This window comes from Hylaeus volcanicus, chromosome 1, assembly GCF_026283585.1.
Source record: "Hylaeus volcanicus isolate JK05 chromosome 1, UHH_iyHylVolc1.0_haploid, whole genome shotgun sequence".
Classification (NCBI taxonomy): domain Eukaryota; kingdom Metazoa; phylum Arthropoda; class Insecta; order Hymenoptera; family Colletidae; genus Hylaeus; species Hylaeus volcanicus.
Window position 1 is genome coordinate 23,897,743 of NC_071976.1, and position 18,582 is coordinate 23,916,324.

Genomic DNA, 18,582 nt, shown 5'->3' on the forward strand with positions numbered 1-18,582 from the left:
TTTAAGCTATGTTCCTATGAGTTGATTCAAAGCAATCTTCTAAGAGCCTATTTATAAAACCCCGATAATAAATTGCGAACGACTCGAAAGTGACTCGAAAAGTGTTAGACAAAGGTGCTCCGTTAAAGATTATAAATACGCATCTCCACGTAAAAATTCTTTCAATTAATTATCTTCACTGCTCCACGTCAATGAATAATTAAATCCAATCATGTGTCCACAGGTGTACCAGTGACAGAAGAGCCCGATGAACCCACCACGTTGAAAGCTGTCGGTAGCAACGCGACGGTCATCGTCGATCCTGAGATTCAGGGTCACTCGATGGATGACATTCTGCCTGGAACGAAGGCACCACCGCCAACCCCGGTGACATTTGTGGATGCTCCAGTCCACACGGAAACGGAACTGGGTTCGTCGGTGCTGCTGGCGTGCAGAACCGCCAATCCTGTGGCCGAGTGCCAATGGTCCTGGCAGCCATTGCCGCCCGTTCATCTGCCGCTTCCGGATATCAGTGAAAGCCCAGCGACTTCGACGTGTTAGTCATTCATCGTGCTTACCTTTTTTTTTTTTATTTTATTACGAGTTCATCGAGCCGTGAAGGTCGAATCGCGCCATAAAACAGTAGCCTTCGCGGCGATAGTAAAATCATTGCATGAGAAGACTTTGGATGTTAAGTGTACGATTAAGTATTCCTGGCCGATTTTTTGGGTAAATACTGACCTTGAGGTGGAGATCAAGGTGCGGAATGTAGTATTTTGTGATTTGTCATTTTCCATGTGGTTAAATTAATAGAATGGTATAAATTTTAGCCTATCCCTATCGTTATCGCATTAGAACTTCATTATTAACAGCTATGAACATTCCAAATATTTTTGTAATTCTTTGTATAACTACAAACACGAGGAAACGGCGATGGAGGTTGTGAGAAACATAAAGTTGGCGTGCATAGTGATTATGAAATTAACATTTTTAATCATCTCCTGTGTGCGAGTCCCTACACAAATGGCTCAGCTGACTCATTATGCTACAGGGTCCGTCAGCAAGTACGTATTCCTCGCAGTGTGATTCTTTCGCATAACCAATTAATCTGGAAGCTGTATGTGTCAGTAATACACGATCATCACAGTTTACATCATCGACGTCTATTTATACATCATCCACTCGGAGGAATTAATTCCTGTTCACTCTCGCTTTGTAAATTATCACAAAGCTCGAGAAACATTTCTTATCTTCTCGGTGACAACTCTAAACTTATCCCTCTCCATCGAAATTACACGCAAAATGAAGAAATCAGAATTGTTGCAACATTGGCACAGTCTTCTCCGAATGCTAACTTCATCTTTCCAGTATCTTCCATCTCCGTTTGTCAAGTTTGTATTCGCATAAAAAGCTTACCCAAATATTCCGAGCACTCGTACCTGTCGTTTTTATTAAAAACTTTCGTAGAATAAATGTTATTATCGTGTACCGAACAAATCGAGTATAGAATTCTAGTAACACGACAGTCAACGCGTCAACCAGTCTCATACATACTCGATCATGCTCCGAACGGGGTCACTGGTTTTCTGCTTATCTCCGTGTCCATCGTAATTGGAATAACGTTGGTCCTTCGATCAGGATTTCACGTTAGATCTGATAGTTCTGCCAGGGTTCGTGTGCAGCGTGTTCAGCTGTGTTTGGTTGTGATTTATAGCCACTACGGTATCGGTGATTCAGACGACAACCACGCCGACTACCAATCCGCTGCCGGTACGACTATTTCCTGCCTTCGGGAACAATAGCAACGACTGTTCCGTAAGATTCTCGAGTACGAAACACGAGCAGACCGGATACTGGACCTGCGCCGCGAGAACCTCCACGAACGATCCTTTCACCAGCACAGAACCTGCCAAGCTGAGTATCGTCAATGAGAATAAGGGTATGGAATGTTCATTGCGTCTGTTCTATCCTTCTGATTCAAGATCAAGTATCATTCCGCGCGATGGAACGATCGAGTGTCGTTTCCTGAACGGATAAGTCGTCGGTTCGTCATTCTCATTGTCAGTGATAAAAAGACGCCTCAGGATCACTTCTAACAACGGCTACTTTTTATAAGATTTATAATTCAACAGGACATTCGATATTGGCTGAAATTAAGCTACATGTTTAACATTCTATACCATTTTTTTTTTTTGCCAAGTATCTTTTTTAGGTGTCCTTTTGTCTTTTTAAAATTATTACCGAGTCCTTGACCTAGCCACAAACCTTTTCCACATTTCTCGAAACTAAGGAATTATTTTTCAATGGGTGAGCCCGAGTTAAAAGAAAACGTACGTGATCGTAGGTGTCCTGGTAGCGTTTGCGAAATACGATAACGTCGTGGAGGTACCAGCAGGATCCTCAGCGCAGATAATGTGCCAGATGAGGTCACCTGTCCGCGAGTGTCAATGGTCCTGGCGGCAGTTGAACCAATCCCAGCCGTGGAACCTTGAGGTGAAGCGATTCCCAGCTTTCGGCAACGACAGCACAGACTGCAGCATCAAGTTCAAGAACGTATTGCCAGAGCAGGAAGGTTACTGGACCTGCGGCGCCAGGATCGATCCGAACTCCTCGTTCACTCAGTCGAATCCCATTCGGTTTCTCATATCGGAAGGTGAGAGAAAACGTTGACGATAACGAGGACATTTTCGTATTATTTGAATTTTTATTCAATCACAATCGATGTGAAATTTATCCAGGATTTGAGAACCTTTGGAGTATTCATCAGGATTACGAAAGAAAAGGATTCTTTGATTTGAAATGAAAGTACAGATGATTACAGTTAAACGTGAAACTCATTTCGTTATTATATAAAAATACCAACTCCAAGAGTTCCTTTTAAAAAATCTTCTACGATGCCGCAGACATTATTCTTTTTACAACGAAATTCTGTTCAAAATAAAATTGCGCCAACCTAATACATCAATCCTCGGCAAGATTTGCACTTTTCGGCCGTTTTTCGGTAAATCCCGCCGAGGTTCAGGACTCATTGGTTACGGCCGGGCTGGGCGGAGTAAACCGAGAAAACAGGCGAAAAGTGCAAATCTTGCCTGCAATAGATCATACCGAGATTCATACATAAAGATTACGAAAAATACGTGATCATTGTTAAGAGTATCGTACGACGGACTTCTCCAGGCAACAGGTTGTAACGTTACCGCTTTTATTCCGCAGTCGAATTCGTACAGTTGTCCAGAGGTATTCAAGTGGCGCCAGGTGAGTCCGTGCTGCTCAGGTGTCTGGCGAACAAGCCGGTGGTTCAGTGCGAGTGGTCTTGGAGGGCCTCGAACTCGAGCCAGGAGCCATTGCTGGTGAAGAAGTTCGACCCGAACAAAGACGCCGACCACGACTGCTCGGTGAGATTCAAGAATATCTTATACGAGGAGGAAGGGCTCTGGACGTGCGGCGTTCGATTGTCACCGGAAGGAATCCTTCACGGGGCACCTCCTGCGACTGTTAGCCTCCTGCCCACAGGTAATCGACTCGATTGTCTCAACGGGGTATTCCAGTGTGACAGAACTCGGTCGTTTGTAAGATTTTATCAAATGGACGCTGTGTATCATAATTTATTCATCGTAAATGTTCGATGAAGGTTTTCTGGAAGTATCGACACTAAATCTACCACAACTGGTCAGATGACGGTTTTCAAGCTTTTGTATACAGTTCTTATTTGCAGTATATGCATTATACACAATTACTTTATGCATTATTCAATTTAGTTCCACGTAAAATATTTTTGCATTTAATTGAGAAAAGTCTCTTTGTTTAGTGCTGACAAATCATGTTATTAACCATTTTTTCTCGACGTTACGAATATCTTTCAAGGGGATCTTCAGGATTTCGTGTTTGAATAAAGCGTATCTTTTTTTAAAAATAAAATCCTGAAGGCCCTTGGTCTTTCGACCAAGGATTATTGACCACAGGTCAGAAATCAACCTGCACCCCCTCGAACTCTAAGAAACTCTACAAGAACTCAATTTGTCCAAAATGCTAGATCATGGTAGCCCTTTATCAACACGAAACGCGTGAATTGTTCCCTGAAAAAGAATTCCCTGTGAATATCAACGAGCATTCTCGATCACTCGCGCCGGAATTTCGTGAAATTCGACGATGTCGTGTACGTTGGTAAACAGCTCACGGACTTGGCGCAAACACATCCGCCGGAACGTGCCTTTAATCGATCGATTTATCTCGCTCGTTATTCCAGCCAAAGTCAGCATCGTTGAAATGCCGACGGACACCTCCGCGGCGATCGGTACGGAGGCCACGTTGAAATGCGTAACGAGCAGCCGCGTCGAGAAATGCGCGTGGAGCTGGAAACCGCTTCACGGAAACGATCCAGAAGTCGTTGTTCAGGAATTCCCGAGCAACGGCGACCTTGGGAGAGATTGCTCGCTCACACTGTCGCGCGTGTCCACCGAAAATCAGGGTCAGTGGGCCTGCCAGGTGTCGATTAGCTCCCTCAACACGGTGCAGACCTCTCCCTACGTCAAGCTGACCGTCTTCGAACAAGGTAAATTCGTTTTCATCACCGCGATCCGATTAAACGAAGTGTGCGATTAAGCTGGTTGTTTCGAGATAGTTGTGTTCAAAGTACAATTGGAAGCTTTCGTTAAAGTACAGTCTTGCTGCTCTCACACACGTTCATAACAAACTGTTGCGTATAATATATCTACACATATATTTGTGTTACTCGATAATTTGGATTTTAATGAATTACAACGGCTTGGCCAATAATAGTAATTCTTTTTTAAATGGTTTATAATTTCGATTGTTATTTTCAGCAACTTCCTAAATGACATTTTGATTCAAATTGAAAAAGCTCACGTGAAAATCTGTATATTCCTTAAGGAGCTGTGTTAAAATTGCAAAATTTTGATAGCGTTTTTTATAAAATTGGAGTACTCGATTTAAATCGAAACAGGTTCATATGATTCATGTTTAATCAAAGAACAATCAAGTGAAGTTTTGTTAAAATGCTCCAATGAACAATTACCTTAAATGAAGCTACAGTGAAAGCAGTCGAGTCACTGGTTGGAGTGCATTAAGATGTTGTCTGGTCACATTCTCTAGTGGAAATGTGCTAAATTGTTAGCTAGGAGAATTATGCTACGGTGTTGTTTGGTCATTTTCACTATTCAATGTGAATTTAGATGTTATTCATTTACATTAATGAAGGAAATTGTTTTTGATTGTCTGGTAACATACATTAATCAAACTGTAGCACAATCGCACCTTTTACATTCATTAGTGAAAGCACGCTATAATACTACCGGTACAAATTCACTATACTTGAAATGTCTGATCACATTGATTAATGAAAGTGTACTACAGTATCTGTTCGGATTCACCAGCAAAACTATACCACAAAGCTACCAATGGAGGTTCGCCACCGAAAATATACTTCCACTGACAATCGTTAGCTAACGATGGCTACATTTTCCTTTGGATTTTATCGAACACTAACCCAGGCCAATTAAGCTCGTTGGTTTCATAAATTCGTTAGTTTTGCAGCTGAACCCCTTTCTTTCGCCTCGTGACACGGCAGATGCGCAACTGATGTTTCAGACGAGGTGAAGTTCTCGGAGCTCTCGCAGGACATCCAAATCTCGTCCGGTGGGACCGTTCTTCTTCGGTGCGTGACGTCCTCGGCGGTGGAGCAGTGCCGATGGTCGTTGACGCCCGTGAACTCGAACACCACGGTGGTGGTTAAGCAGTTCCCAGCAGCCGGAAGCGAAGCCAGGGACTGCAGCGTCAGACTGAGCCACGCTCTGGCCGAGCAGGAAGGACTCTGGACTTGCGGCGCCAGGATACGCGGCAGACAGAACTACACGGACGCGCCGCCTGCGAAGCTGAGCCTCCTGGAACCAGGTATCATCGAATCCTGAGATGGATTCGTGGCATTCCTTCCACGGTGAGGGTGTGTATAAGCATTAGACCCGATCAATCGTCGATCCTCGGATCTGTGGTCGACGCAACGTCGCGACATCGTCGAGTGTTGTCTCGCGAGGACCTTCGAGTGCGCTCGTGATCGACGTTCGGCCATAGATCCTGAAGAGAGTGTAAACGTACGTGTACGCCGAGTGTACAGAATGAGTGTATATACTAGGATCCAAAGCATTTCGCAAACTGTCGATGTCACGGGAAAGACAGCGTCGAAAGGATAACCGTCCAGGAGTAAGGAAGGTCGCGTTCGTTTTTCAAATAGAATCACGTCATTCTTTATCGAAGGACGCGCAACGATTGTTGACGAGGTGTTATCTCTCTCTGGAATCATAATATGTATAACTACCGCGACGATACGCTGATGCATATCTCCAGGCATACGTCTAATGGCTTGTTTTTCAACGTCGATCGAGGATTTTGTAACGCGTGATCGATATTGAAGACTCGACGCGGAAACTTATAAGTTCTGTTAGACATCTCGTTATACGAAGTAGAAACGGAAGATAACGCGTAAGATTCGAGAATGCTACGTAACAAATGGCAACACGTGTGCAAGCAAACCTCGTCTCTCATAAAATAGTGTACAAACATAACTTCGAGTCATCGACTTCGTCGATGCATCAGCGGCCGCGTCGTAACTTCCCCCTGATCAGGGGAAACCACATATTTGGTAAATGAACGGTGACCTTTCCCACACGAAAGGTCGTAACCCTTGGGACACGAGTATCCTAAAACATCCCGGCGCCGCTTCCCGTGACATTTGCATTTCGCGAAATATTTCGATTCCAGCGTCGAGCGACTCATTCTGTGCGACGTATACATGATTCGTATCGTGCGACGAGTATTAGCATTCGCGGTCGATGTCGCTTGGATGAACGCTTACCGAGCACCGACAATTCGGTGGCCAGGTACGAGGAAAATGCACGAGACGAGCTTCGGCCCTTTGCAGTCCTGTAAAATGTACTGATACGAGATAAATCTGGACGGTGAAGGGTTAGGATGTACAATCGGAAGAAGGAACGTTACTTTTGTATCGCATAGTAATAGAAGCTCGTTGCTGAGTGCGAGGACATCGACGATCGATGACGGATCTTGGCACACCGCAAGACTCGGAGTTAATCGCGTCTAGGTTCCTCGAAGACTGTTGTGGGTGAAGGCATCGCGGTGGTGATGGAATCTGCATGACGTTTAAAACTTTCGTATCGATTCTATACATCTCTGTGCGATCCTGTATGCAGAACGATGTCTCTTGGGAATCAGTCATCAGCCACGTGTGCACCGTCACGGCAGCGGACGTATGAGAAACACGTTCGTTTTAACATTTCGCAAAGCTTGCTGTTCAATGTTTATCGTGGGATGGTCAGCGAGACGTTCTTTTATTTTAAGTGTTATCAATCCTTAGCGAGTACTCGAGCACGGCGCCATGTTTGACGTGGTATTACAAGTACTCATTTCAAGCATACAAAAAAAAAAAACAACAAGATATGTGCATATTTCTGTTATACGTAGAATAACTTGTAAACTATGGACTTGGTAATCTCAGTGCGTTAAAAACTTGGATCGCTAAGGGGTGTCTTTTTGGGGGGTTGGTCTATAAGGCATTGCTAATTTTTTAATGGAAACCGAGAATATAATTTATTCGATGATTACACCTTTCATAATTTATATGTCGATAACCGAAGGATAGGTTAAGTAGGCCTGTAAAGTATAAAATAATAAGAACAATTTGCCGACTTATGGACCACCCCGCTAGCACGATTCAGCGTTCGTTCCGCCACGTTTGGAAAAAGAGGAAAGTAACTGAGAATTCTTCCTCTTTGCGACGCAGCGTTTGCATTTATTAGCATTAGATTCTCTTAATTTATCATTCTTCCGGCGCTTTTGTCTTTGTTTTTCTCACCGCGATCCCTCAGCAAATCGACGCTGAAAGATTGATCGGATCGTTACGCCTCGAGGCTTCCCAGAACCTAAGGACTAACGATCAGTAATTCCATCCTCTTTTGAGATCAGATGCATCGTTAGAAGGAACGCTGAATAACATAACCGGCATGATCGTCCCATCGATAACAATTACTACACCTGTACGATTAACTTGTTTGTCGTTCATCGAGCATACGTGTTTCTAATTCTGTACTTGCTGTACAAAACCTTTCGAACGTCTTTCCTTCGTCGATAAGGCCTCTCAGAGATCGAATGGGTCGCTTAAAACTTCGAAAAGAAAGATTCTTATTTTGTAATGATATTGTACAAAGCGTATTTTAATCGAAGCAGATTTTTACAAAGAGCATGGGCTGCTTTTCATCTCGAATTTGCTAGTAGGACTGGCAAGAGTGTTTTATCTAGTAGATCCTGTCTCGAACGTGGCAATATCAAACCTTTCAACAATCTCCAATTACTTAACAGTTCGCGTATTAGTACGTAATTAGTTTCAACAGACTGTTCGGATGATTAATAGCGGATGCCCCCAAGGCAGAATCCACTAGACAAGCCCTCCCGATGACTCCACTAATCAAAGACGAAAGATAATGATAATGCTCTTTGTACAGAAATCATTAGTGTTACCAAACCTTGACCTGACAACGAGAACACGCATATTTCGTAATTATATATTTTCTATAAATTCGAGGCCCATGACAATGGTTCGATCTCTGACGTACATTTATCTATTGGATACGCTCGACAATACGCACCTTTCGTAAAATAACATCTATCACTAAATGTCATTCACCCTTTCTTATTTATATGCTCAACGGCAGGTCTACGCTCAAATGATTTCGCATTTAGCATAGTTAGTAGCCGCGTTAGGTACGCGAAACGTATCGTAGTATGAGTCTTTTCGCGAGCGCTCTGGCTGCATTTCTTGTCATTCTTCGTATTATTTATTGTCGAAAGCCGCTCTCGACAGGGAAAGTGTTCGCGTGGACGTGCTCTCAGAAAACATTCTCGTCGGCTGGATCGCGTTACTTGGGAGGATCTAATTGAATCTTCGATCCTGACCAGTGATCGACGCAATTTTATTCGAATAAGGGATCGGCCAATAAACTGATTGCTCGTGTGAATTCTATTTATTCAAGTTGAAGCGTACCGTAATTCCATGGTTTCCTAAGGTATCATCGAGCAATTGTTATTGTGAACCTTTTTGGGAAACTATTTTCTTGATAGAATTATATCTATAACGTGCAAATATAAATGATCAATAACAGAAGATCTACTCTAAAATAGATGCTGTTAGGCAGAGATGGGCAAAAACCTTCGAATAAATCTGAAGTTTGCCGATGTGTTTGTCTCGTTTCTTCCTCTGGAAAATGTTCAAAAGAGAAAACGAGACAAACATATCAGCAAACTTCAGATTTATTCGAAACCTAGGGTTTTGCCCATCACTGCCGTTAGGTATAATGACTTAGAAAAAAAAAACAGAAAATGGGTCGTTCGAGAATTAAATCGTAAAACTACTGAACATTTTAGACGGTTGTATACACTGTATGTACAATATAGCGAGATTAGGACGGATTGTGATTCCATGTCATTTCTACTGCAACCGGAAGTGAATATTCAGAAACAAACCTACATGGTGGAAGATGATGACACGCAATAAGACATTATGCAATACGCGGTAAGCTTACATTAACCAGGGAAATGAATAAACTTGCGTCTATTGCACATAATCGTAACGGCGAAACTAGATTGGGTTTACAGTTGCGCAAGCTACGTTTTGAAAATGAAGTTTCGTTTTTTATTATTCTAGATAAGAATTATGCCGATCTCTGATCTCGATTAACGACACTTTCGAGGATTTTGAAATCCAGAGTTTCATCGGCCGATCGAGCTCGAGAGTTTGTTTTTGGGGAGCAGGTAGGACCACGGGGGCGTTTCGGGGAACAGCTGAACAATTTTCCTGTTGAATAACCGGGAGAAACAGTTCGCGCTGTTCATACGTAACTAGATTCGAGGCGCGTTAGCTAGTAATTATTTAAAAGACTACGCGAGGAACTATAAGGATAAGATTAAGAATATTTATTTGTTAAGCGATGTAGGTCCTTGAATAGACACCAGCGTACTAGGAACGATTTTATTATTAATGGTCCAAGGTACTCGACGAAAAGGAAAGTCGAGCTGACCTAACCCAGACCAACCGATGACACCACGAAAATTTCTCTCACGTTCCATCGCGTGGGTCTAACAACGATTGCGTGATAGTCCATAATACAACAGGATTTTAGAATAATAACGATACACACTTATTACTATATACTCATTATATCCAACTACATGCTAAAGTTAACGCTAAGTAGACAATTTTTACTGTTAAGCTTCTCGTTTATAACAAAAAAAAAAAAGAAAGGAAAAAGAAGACGATGCAGCGTTGTCGTTACTCGGTCGGACATCATTTATGAAATAATTGCAGCGAATCAACGTAATTAGGCAAGGCACAAGTGACACTGGACAGGTGACTTTGGAGGGGACCAGAGAAGGGCACAATCTTATTGCGGCAATAGAATGAAATAACAAATATATTAAGCTATATTTCGTTATATGACTTTTCACTCCTTTTTAACTTCTTCGGAGAAATACTGAGAAAACAATAATTATACATCACTAAGAATTAAATATGAAGTTTTCTAAACGTCCACTTAGAAAAAACTCAATATTCATGTGATAATTATTCGTATCCTGATGGTTATTAATTAATATTTATTTTGTAATGAATTTTTTCCTGGATAAGAGTTCTGCCCATCTCTAGAAGACTTCCAATCGCGACGTTGTTGAGGGTTCCAGCAACAGGGGATCACGATGCGTGCAATAAATCAAACGTAGAACTCTTCGTGTCGAAGTTAATTAATATCTTCGTGTGCCATTGAATTACTGTTAAGTTTCCAAAGTGAGCGAGCAATCCGTGAATCTGCACCGGGGTAGATCGCGCGTTTCTTGCGCGTTTCAGCGTCAGTCTCCGGCATTGTAAACGATTTCTTTAAATAAATGGTAATACGAAAACTGCGACCTTTCTCACTGCCATTGTGTCTTCTATACTAACGACCGATCACGTTGGAATATATCTGTGCGCGCGAAATCGGAACGAATGTCGTTACATGAACATTATCTATTGATTCGACTATTGGTTTTAATGGTATAAAAAAAGAAACATTCAAGAAAGCGATTAAACGCAAGTGTTCGGGAACGGTCAATTAAGTTTGACTCGGTTACAGCTAAACATCTCACGCATTTATGGAGACGAAAGAGTATTTTGGTTACAAATTGTTTAAAATCCTGGAGGACATTGTATGTCCCTAATTAAAGTATTTGAACATTGTATCTAACAACGTTATTCGTCATAAAAAATTGTCTCTGAACGTTTCTTTGAATCTCTACAAAATGTAGAAATTTTAAGAGTGAATGTTCCACGTGATCCACCCTCTTCCTGTTATATGTATACACACGTACACGCAGTGAACACTTTTCATACATTTTCCTCATCGTCTCCCAGCGGGGAATGTGTCACTCGACAATTGCTTGCGCACAATAGAAGCACCGAACGCACACGTTACGAATGATGGTCCTCTAACGAGGGACCCGCACCGAAGAAGAGACATCAATGCTTTCGGTGATTGGTATAGGATGGAGCAAGTCGGCGAATGGGGAAGCATCGAATATTATAGAAAGGGATTGATGATTTTTAGAACCAGTGACTATGGCACTATGGGCTATTCCCCATCAAATGGTCACGCTTGCGTGCAAAGTGGAAGGTGTGCTGTCGGAAGTGCAGTGCCACTGGATCCATGCGCCGAGGATCCATATTTATCAGAACATGACCAACACCAAAAGGTGACCGCAACTTCCTCCTATGAAACCTCATTTAAATAATTCTTTACGTTACTCGATCTTTCAGGCACAGTATACAGATGGACTATGGTACAGGGATATGTAAATTGCAATTCAAACCTGACCATTCGGATTTGGGCCAATGGACGTGTAAATTTACGACTGCTAACGAATACGGTGACGAAGAATTGGGAAGCGCCTCTCTAGTCCTATTGAATAGCTTAGCTGGTGCGTACTATTAAATTTAAATACGTGGTTAATATTATCCGTAACGCAGATTGAATTTAAGGGGTTAGTCGCAGTCAGGAAAATGGAAATGGACAGTTTCTTGTGTGTTTTTTTTTTTAAGGTATTAAATAATAATTTTTATTAATGGAATGTGAATATATTACAAAGTATGTCTCAAAGAACTATAAAAGAATTTTTGTTTTAAAAAAAGGTTGATTCATTTCGTCGTAACAGGCGATGGCGTGGGTGGCCACTTGGTTTGCGGTGAACAAGATTTCTTTAAACTGGTGCACTTGAAAACAAAACTAAAGGTAGATTTAGAAAATATATTAGACTAACGGGTCCCTGATCGAAGGATTTTTTATTTTCTTGTATACTTTTTGTTTATCCTGTATTGAATCGCTTAATTTGAGTGAAAAAATTGAAAATCAACTTCAAATGTACGCCATCTTGTTTTAAATTAATTTTTTCCAAAATTCTTCGTTCAGGGACCCGCTAGATTAATCTATTTTCGAAATCTAACTTTGTTTTTGTTTTCAAGTAAACCAGTGTAGAGAAATCTTGCTCACCGCAAACCTATGTTTTCAAATCATCGTCTACGTCATCGGCTCTTATGACGATATAAATTAAACGTTTCTTAAAACAAAAAATGTTTTTTAGTTTTTTAAAACATGCTTTATAATATACTTAATTGTTACTTATGCAAATTATTATTTAATAACTAAAAAAAAAATCACAAAGAAATGTCGTTTTTCCTCTTCCTGATTGCGACTAACCCCTTAACACCTCCAGATTTTAATTAACGACCGCGAAGAAAAGATTGTATAAAGATTCTTGTATTTATTTCTACACTTGATTTAATATTTCAGATGAAAAGCTGGGGTGGATAGTAGGCGCTTTGACTGCCATGATTTTGTTCCTGATGATTATCGTGGTTGTTTTGGTAGTTTGCAAGGCACGCCTATTTGTTAGGAAGTCATCGCGAATCCTGGAGACTGTGTCTCCGTCGGAAAAGAAACAAAATATACGACTAAACGGCGAACGGTATTCCGAAGATCAAAGAAAAACTGACATACAAATTCTAGCCCAAGATAATCAAAATGTATTGAACATTGATAACATACTACCCAACAGAAGTCCACATTTGTACGAACGGGTTGAGAAATATAGGAGATCGTCGAAAGTGTACGAAAATATTCGAATGTGAGAGGGCTCGATCTTGTTTCGAACCCAATTGTATAATAAAATCAAAACTACTTTGTAATGTAAATAGAGTTTTAAACAAATATATATGTGACATTTATAATTTGATGGTAGGAAGAACATCTAAACATAGTATACAATAAAGTCCCTGATAGGCGTCTGTCTGTTTCTTCGGGCTAATCTCCAGAACTTTTTGAATTTTTTTGTGGTTTTCACTCTTTTATAGGTCGGTACATTACCAAAATGTCGGTAAAAAAAAACACAGTAAATGGTACCATCTAGCAGTAAAAATAGGAACTATTCGAGAACAAACTTGGGCGTTTTGCCGATAGAAGCGCTGATAAAATTCCGAAAAATAGTTCGGTATATTCATCGTTGGATGGCTATTCATTTGAGCGAAAATAGTGGGAACTCACAAGAGAAATTGTGACAATTCAAAAGTTTAAAAAACAAGGCTAATTTGTAATAAATAGGAAAAGTTAAAAAATATATTTTATATAATATAAAAGGTTTAACGACTATTTTAAATAACAATAACTATTTAAGACTTATTTAAGAGCATCTAATTGCGACTGTAACTTTTCTAGGTTTTGATATAATTCGGTTAGTTCTTTTTTATCAAATTCAACAGTTAATTTGGATTGCTGTTCTCCTGTCAGATTCAATTGCATTAATGCCATTGGACGCACATCCTTCTTAATAGTGGAAGACGCAGCTTGAATATTTAAACACCAATCGATATCTTTAACCTGCAATTAAATAAATTAATAGAAAGAGAATCATCCTATTTTCATTTTATCAAAGTACACTCATTTAGCATTATACTATACCTGAACAGGAAATATAGATTTCTGCCTAAAGTTATCAATTATGCATTTACCATACGTGACCCATGCATTCACAAATATTTGAACCTTATCATCGTTTGTTTTTAAGGTATCCTTCAAAGTGTTTTCTAAAATTTGCGATTTTATAATGTTACACGTAGCCTGCTTATAAATTGATATTATTGCATCTAAGAGGGAAATTAAATCTTCTTTATTCAGGTCTAAAGAAACCAATAACTTTTCTTCTTCTTCTTCGCTGAATATTTTTGCATCGATACTAGACTGCAGCGACTGACAAATACGATTTATAAGTAATCGAAATTTACTATTATCTATTTGATTTGCGATTTTCAGCCCTCGTTTGAGCCTAAAACAAACAATCGAAAGTTAATGTAAATATGTGAGCATACAATATTTACAAAATATTTTACGCACTAAACACCTTTTAAAAAAAAATAATTCTAATCAGAGCAATGTTAATTCTAAAATTTAAATACTACCGCGGTGTCACGGTGATCCAAGTGTCCATGATACTTAACACATTTATAGGTTATAGGACAATTTTAATATGAAATGTTGAACAAATTAGAGAACACAGTCGAATATCATAATCATAATGATAGTTCCACTAGAGTTAATACTCAATCTTCCAACAATTGCTACATCACACTCAATTTTACATCACGAACAATATACGTATCGTAGTTGGGAATGTCAGCAATAAAATTTTATTTACATTTGTAATGTTTATAACAATTACAGTAATACTATGTGTGTAAATACAATGTTTGAGAGTTCATATAACAATTAAAAGAGTAAACCTTAGTCAAATCAATTTTTCCTAATCACAATTTGCACTCTACCCAAGATTTATAGCATACGCGTCACAACACATGCGCAACTAGTGTTTTTGCTCGTGATTAAATCAAAATTGATAAGGGCAATATAATATACTCGTATGCAAAACAGATCACAGAATCCATTGCAAGTGATTCGTAACTATTAAAAATGGCTTCATATGATGATAAGTATGATAAGGTATTACGTTTAAAATATTCAGCAATATACGTAAAATAATGAGAGTAGCATTATTGTATCCATATACATGTAATATATATGCATATTTATCTTACAGGAACATCCACGAAATTTGATTCCTGAATTATGTAGACAATTTTATGATCTTGGATGGGTTACTGGCACTGGTGGCGGTATATCCATTAAACATGAGTCTGTATAGTTTTCTTATCTTGTTGTATTTAATATTTTTATGTATAAGTATTTTTCTTTTTGCTTCCATAGAAATAAAATTTACATTGCACCATCTGGTGTTCAAAAGGAACGCATTCATCCAAACGAAATGTTTGTACAGGATATTGATGGGAAAGACTTAGAATTACCACCAGCAGAAAAAAAGTTGAAAAAGTCACAATGTACTCCATTATTTATGTGCACATATTTGAGGAGAAACGCTGGAGCTGTGATACATACTCATTCGAAGGTTGCTGTAATGGTGACATTACATTGGCCTGGGAAAGAATTTCGTATTACTCACCTTGAAATGATAAAAGGTTTAGACTTAAAGAGTTGTTGCCGTCATCTATGAAAATATGTTTAGAAATAATAGAAGGAATATGTTAATGCAGGTATAAGAAATCAAAAACTAAAACGGGCATACCGTTACGACGAGGAATTAGTAGTGCCAATAATTGAGAATACTCCGTTCGAGGAAGATTTACGAGATGAATTGGATGCAACTATTGTAGCTTATCCGGAAACGAGTGCTGTATTAGTGCGAAGGCACGGTATTTATGTGTGGGGTGATTCATGGCAACAAGCGAAAACAATGTACACATTCCGTATTTTACTCTAGCTATTAAGTATATTTTTATTTTCATCTACTGAATATATATTTCATTTTTTTGCAGGACGGAATGTTATGATTACTTATTCGATATCGCTTTACAAATGAAGCAGAATGGATTAGATCCTCTTACAACTCCCGAAGATCATGAATTAAAATATCAAAGAACTGGAACCGCGAATTAACATTATTCTTATTCCGTAGTAAATTATAGTATTTATAATAATACATTCTGTAATAAATTACTTTTTTTTGTGTATTTCATAAAATCGTCCGTACGTAAATGTATATACATATATTACAGTATAAAATCATTGATGTTGCTTCTATTTTCAAGTATCTAAATCAAACGGTTGAAACTCTTTTCTAATTCTGTTTGCTAGTTCGATTTCCTCTTCTTTATCCATCTGACAATCCTTCCAATCAACTCTGTCATTGATATCTAAAATTCTATCGGATGCTAACACTTCTCTTCCAAATTGAAGTGGAAAATCTTTTTTAATTCTATGATATAGTTTCACTCCACCTGGCAATTCCACATAAAAATATAGTACGCCTGGTTTGGCAATTTGTTGCAAATCTGTATGCATAGGCAGTTCGCTTATTTTAAAATTATTACATTCTGCCATTTCCTAAAATAAAGACATATAAAAATGACTATTCATTTACTCTTATCATAAACTAATGGTAAGAAAATTTACCTCAAACATTTCCTTCAGACCAGGTGCTAAGTTTTTATGAACAGGTATAACTTGCAATTGACAATGGGATGTTTTGTAATTACGTTCAAAAAATACAGGTACTTTATCCATAGTAGCATAGTATTTTGTTATACAAATTTTATATAGATCCATTTCTTCTTTTACCTCTTTTGGCAAGATAGAAAGACTCTGGTGGTGTGTTATTGGTAGAACCAAAAAGTGATCTTCGACTAATCCACCTCTAGCAAGGGCAACATAAACCTCTGATCCAACAGATATTACTAAATGCTTAGAAACTTCAGGGCTTGATAAACAAAACCAGCATTTTGCTTGATCAAATTCTGGTTTTGGTCTCTTAACAGGTCCATCTGAATACCTTGATCTTTTTGTAATTTCTTTAGAATCCATGTCATAAAAGAACTGTGTGCGTTTTGGTTCTATTTTTTGTGAAGAAGGCTGATTAAATAACATTGATTTAGGATATGGACTATCCGTTTCATCTGTAGTTTTCATAACCAAGTCGGATAAACGTGTCCTGTCCACAGGAGTCAAATTTAATGCATACAGCCATTTCTTTTTCTGAGTATTCATTACAGGTGCAAGTGCTATAAATCTTGTTGCAATTTCAATGTTACCATCTTGCTGACTTTGATTTCTGAAAGTTAAGAAAATTTAATCCATAAGTAAAGTTCTATGTTAAGCTAGACCAACAAAACTTTCAACACTAATGAAATACGTAATTACCTATAAGGTGGTCTTTCATAATGAATTCCCTCTAATGCTGAAACATGATATCTAGGCTTCACTTGTGCAGCCAACCATGCGATCAACTTAGAACCCCGATATGTAAAATTTGGTTTATTTGGGTCTAAATTTGTTATACCAACAGGCCAAGGAGAAGTCAACAATATATCAATACCACGAAAACTGGGTTGGCCTCTTAAGCAAGAATTCTTAATTGATATAACATCACTTTCACTAAAACAGGTGGGCTTTGATTCAGCTGAATTGCTTTCCATACCGCTAACATAAGCTATTTTCAACCCTGAACTGGCAGTATAAACTCCACGTTTTCCAAGATAGGTAAGATTTTGACATATCTCACAACCATCCTCGTCTGGATAATTTTCTAAATCAATTTCTCTATTGGCGCCAATAATGTACGTTGGAACCGGGATATTTTTTGCGCCATTTTTATACACCTCGAGTTCAATATTATCTTCACCAAAAAAGTTTCCAACGCATAATAGAAAATCAAACGGTCCGCTCTTCTTATTGATGGCTTCAACTTTGTTAAACAAAAATTTGAAGTGGCCCTCCACATCTCCGCAAATTAACACCTTTTGTTTCTCACTCATTTATAATAATATAAACTACACTTTAATCGATAGAAATATACACGATTTAAATGATTCCAAAATAAACCTAAAAATGTATTAATTACAAAAATACGACACTTTTGCGTTATTAATGTTCGAGCAGATCCAGTTATATAAAAATAGAATTTTACGTTACTATTGTTTTATCGCGTTCAACGTAAACAACTCAACGGATTGTTCTGATTTGGTACTGAATAACTTGTGCCATTTGAAGAAAATTACAAATGGAACAACAATAGAAAAACGTGTTTAGTATTTTAGATTAAACTGTACTTGATAAAGGGCAATATAGAGGAATCGATAATTCTTGTTTTTCAATCTTTAATACAAGTTAATTATCCAAGAATGAATATTTTTAAATATTTCTCTTTTATGTTAGTAGCCATCTAGTGGTGAATAGGTTGAACTAATTTTCGGAGTTTGATCAGTGCCTCTATCAGGAAAATGCTTAAGTTTGTCGTAAAATAGTTTACACTCATGACGATAGATGTTGCCACCATAAGTTTTACTATGGGGAAGGTGTACCCATATTATATTTTAATGTAGACTAAACAAAAGTTTTGATTGAATAAAAATTTCTGGTATTTATTTTAAATGAT

General features: G+C 38.7%; 4 protein-coding genes across 5 annotated transcripts in view; 2 read left to right on the forward strand and 2 right to left on the reverse strand.

The window, feature by feature from the left end:
* The window catches only part of LOC128873055 (uncharacterized), a 30,344-nt gene extending 17,029 nt beyond the window's left edge, over nucleotides 1-13,315 (forward strand). For both annotated transcript variants that reach the window (XM_054116327.1, XM_054116329.1), the window contains exons 3-11: nucleotides 224-535; nucleotides 1,694-1,918; nucleotides 2,324-2,632; nucleotides 3,193-3,492; nucleotides 4,226-4,531; nucleotides 5,587-5,889; nucleotides 11,640-11,784; nucleotides 11,849-12,009; nucleotides 12,879-13,315. In XM_054116327.1, the coding sequence (XP_053972302.1) occupies nucleotides 224-535; nucleotides 1,694-1,918; nucleotides 2,324-2,632; nucleotides 3,193-3,492; nucleotides 4,226-4,531; nucleotides 5,587-5,889; nucleotides 11,640-11,784; nucleotides 11,849-12,009; nucleotides 12,879-13,216 (2,399 nt within the window). In that variant the 3' untranslated portion in view covers nucleotides 13,217-13,315. The remainder of the gene's footprint in view (nucleotides 1-223; nucleotides 536-1,693; nucleotides 1,919-2,323; nucleotides 2,633-3,192; nucleotides 3,493-4,225; nucleotides 4,532-5,586; nucleotides 5,890-11,639; nucleotides 11,785-11,848; nucleotides 12,010-12,878) is intronic.
* A 356-nt stretch (nucleotides 13,316-13,671) lies between these two features.
* Nucleotides 13,672-14,681, reverse strand: LOC128873087 (COMM domain-containing protein 10). The gene is made up of 3 exons (XM_054116364.1): nucleotides 14,540-14,681; nucleotides 14,043-14,406; nucleotides 13,672-13,961 (listed from the first exon to the last, which is right to left on the reverse strand). The coding sequence occupies exons 1-3, from the start codon at nucleotides 14,566-14,568 to the stop codon at nucleotides 13,761-13,763; spliced, it is 594 nt and encodes a 197-aa protein (XP_053972339.1). The 5' UTR covers nucleotides 14,569-14,681; the 3' UTR covers nucleotides 13,672-13,760.
* A 254-nt stretch (nucleotides 14,682-14,935) lies between these two features.
* LOC128873079 (probable methylthioribulose-1-phosphate dehydratase) lies at nucleotides 14,936-16,232 on the forward strand. The gene is made up of 5 exons (XM_054116354.1): nucleotides 14,936-15,077; nucleotides 15,175-15,269; nucleotides 15,342-15,610; nucleotides 15,686-15,887; nucleotides 15,968-16,232. The coding sequence occupies exons 1-5, from the start codon at nucleotides 15,048-15,050 to the stop codon at nucleotides 16,086-16,088; spliced, it is 717 nt and encodes a 238-aa protein (XP_053972329.1). The 5' UTR covers nucleotides 14,936-15,047; the 3' UTR covers nucleotides 16,089-16,232.
* Nucleotides 16,090-18,306, reverse strand: LOC128873072 (CWF19-like protein 1). Its single transcript, XM_054116341.1, has 3 exons — nucleotides 17,349-18,306; nucleotides 16,605-17,259; nucleotides 16,090-16,535 (listed from the first exon to the last, which is right to left on the reverse strand). The coding sequence occupies exons 1-3, from the start codon at nucleotides 17,960-17,962 to the stop codon at nucleotides 16,236-16,238; spliced, it is 1,569 nt and encodes a 522-aa protein (XP_053972316.1). The 5' UTR covers nucleotides 17,963-18,306; the 3' UTR covers nucleotides 16,090-16,235.
* Nucleotides 18,307-18,582: the final 276 nt, after the last annotated feature.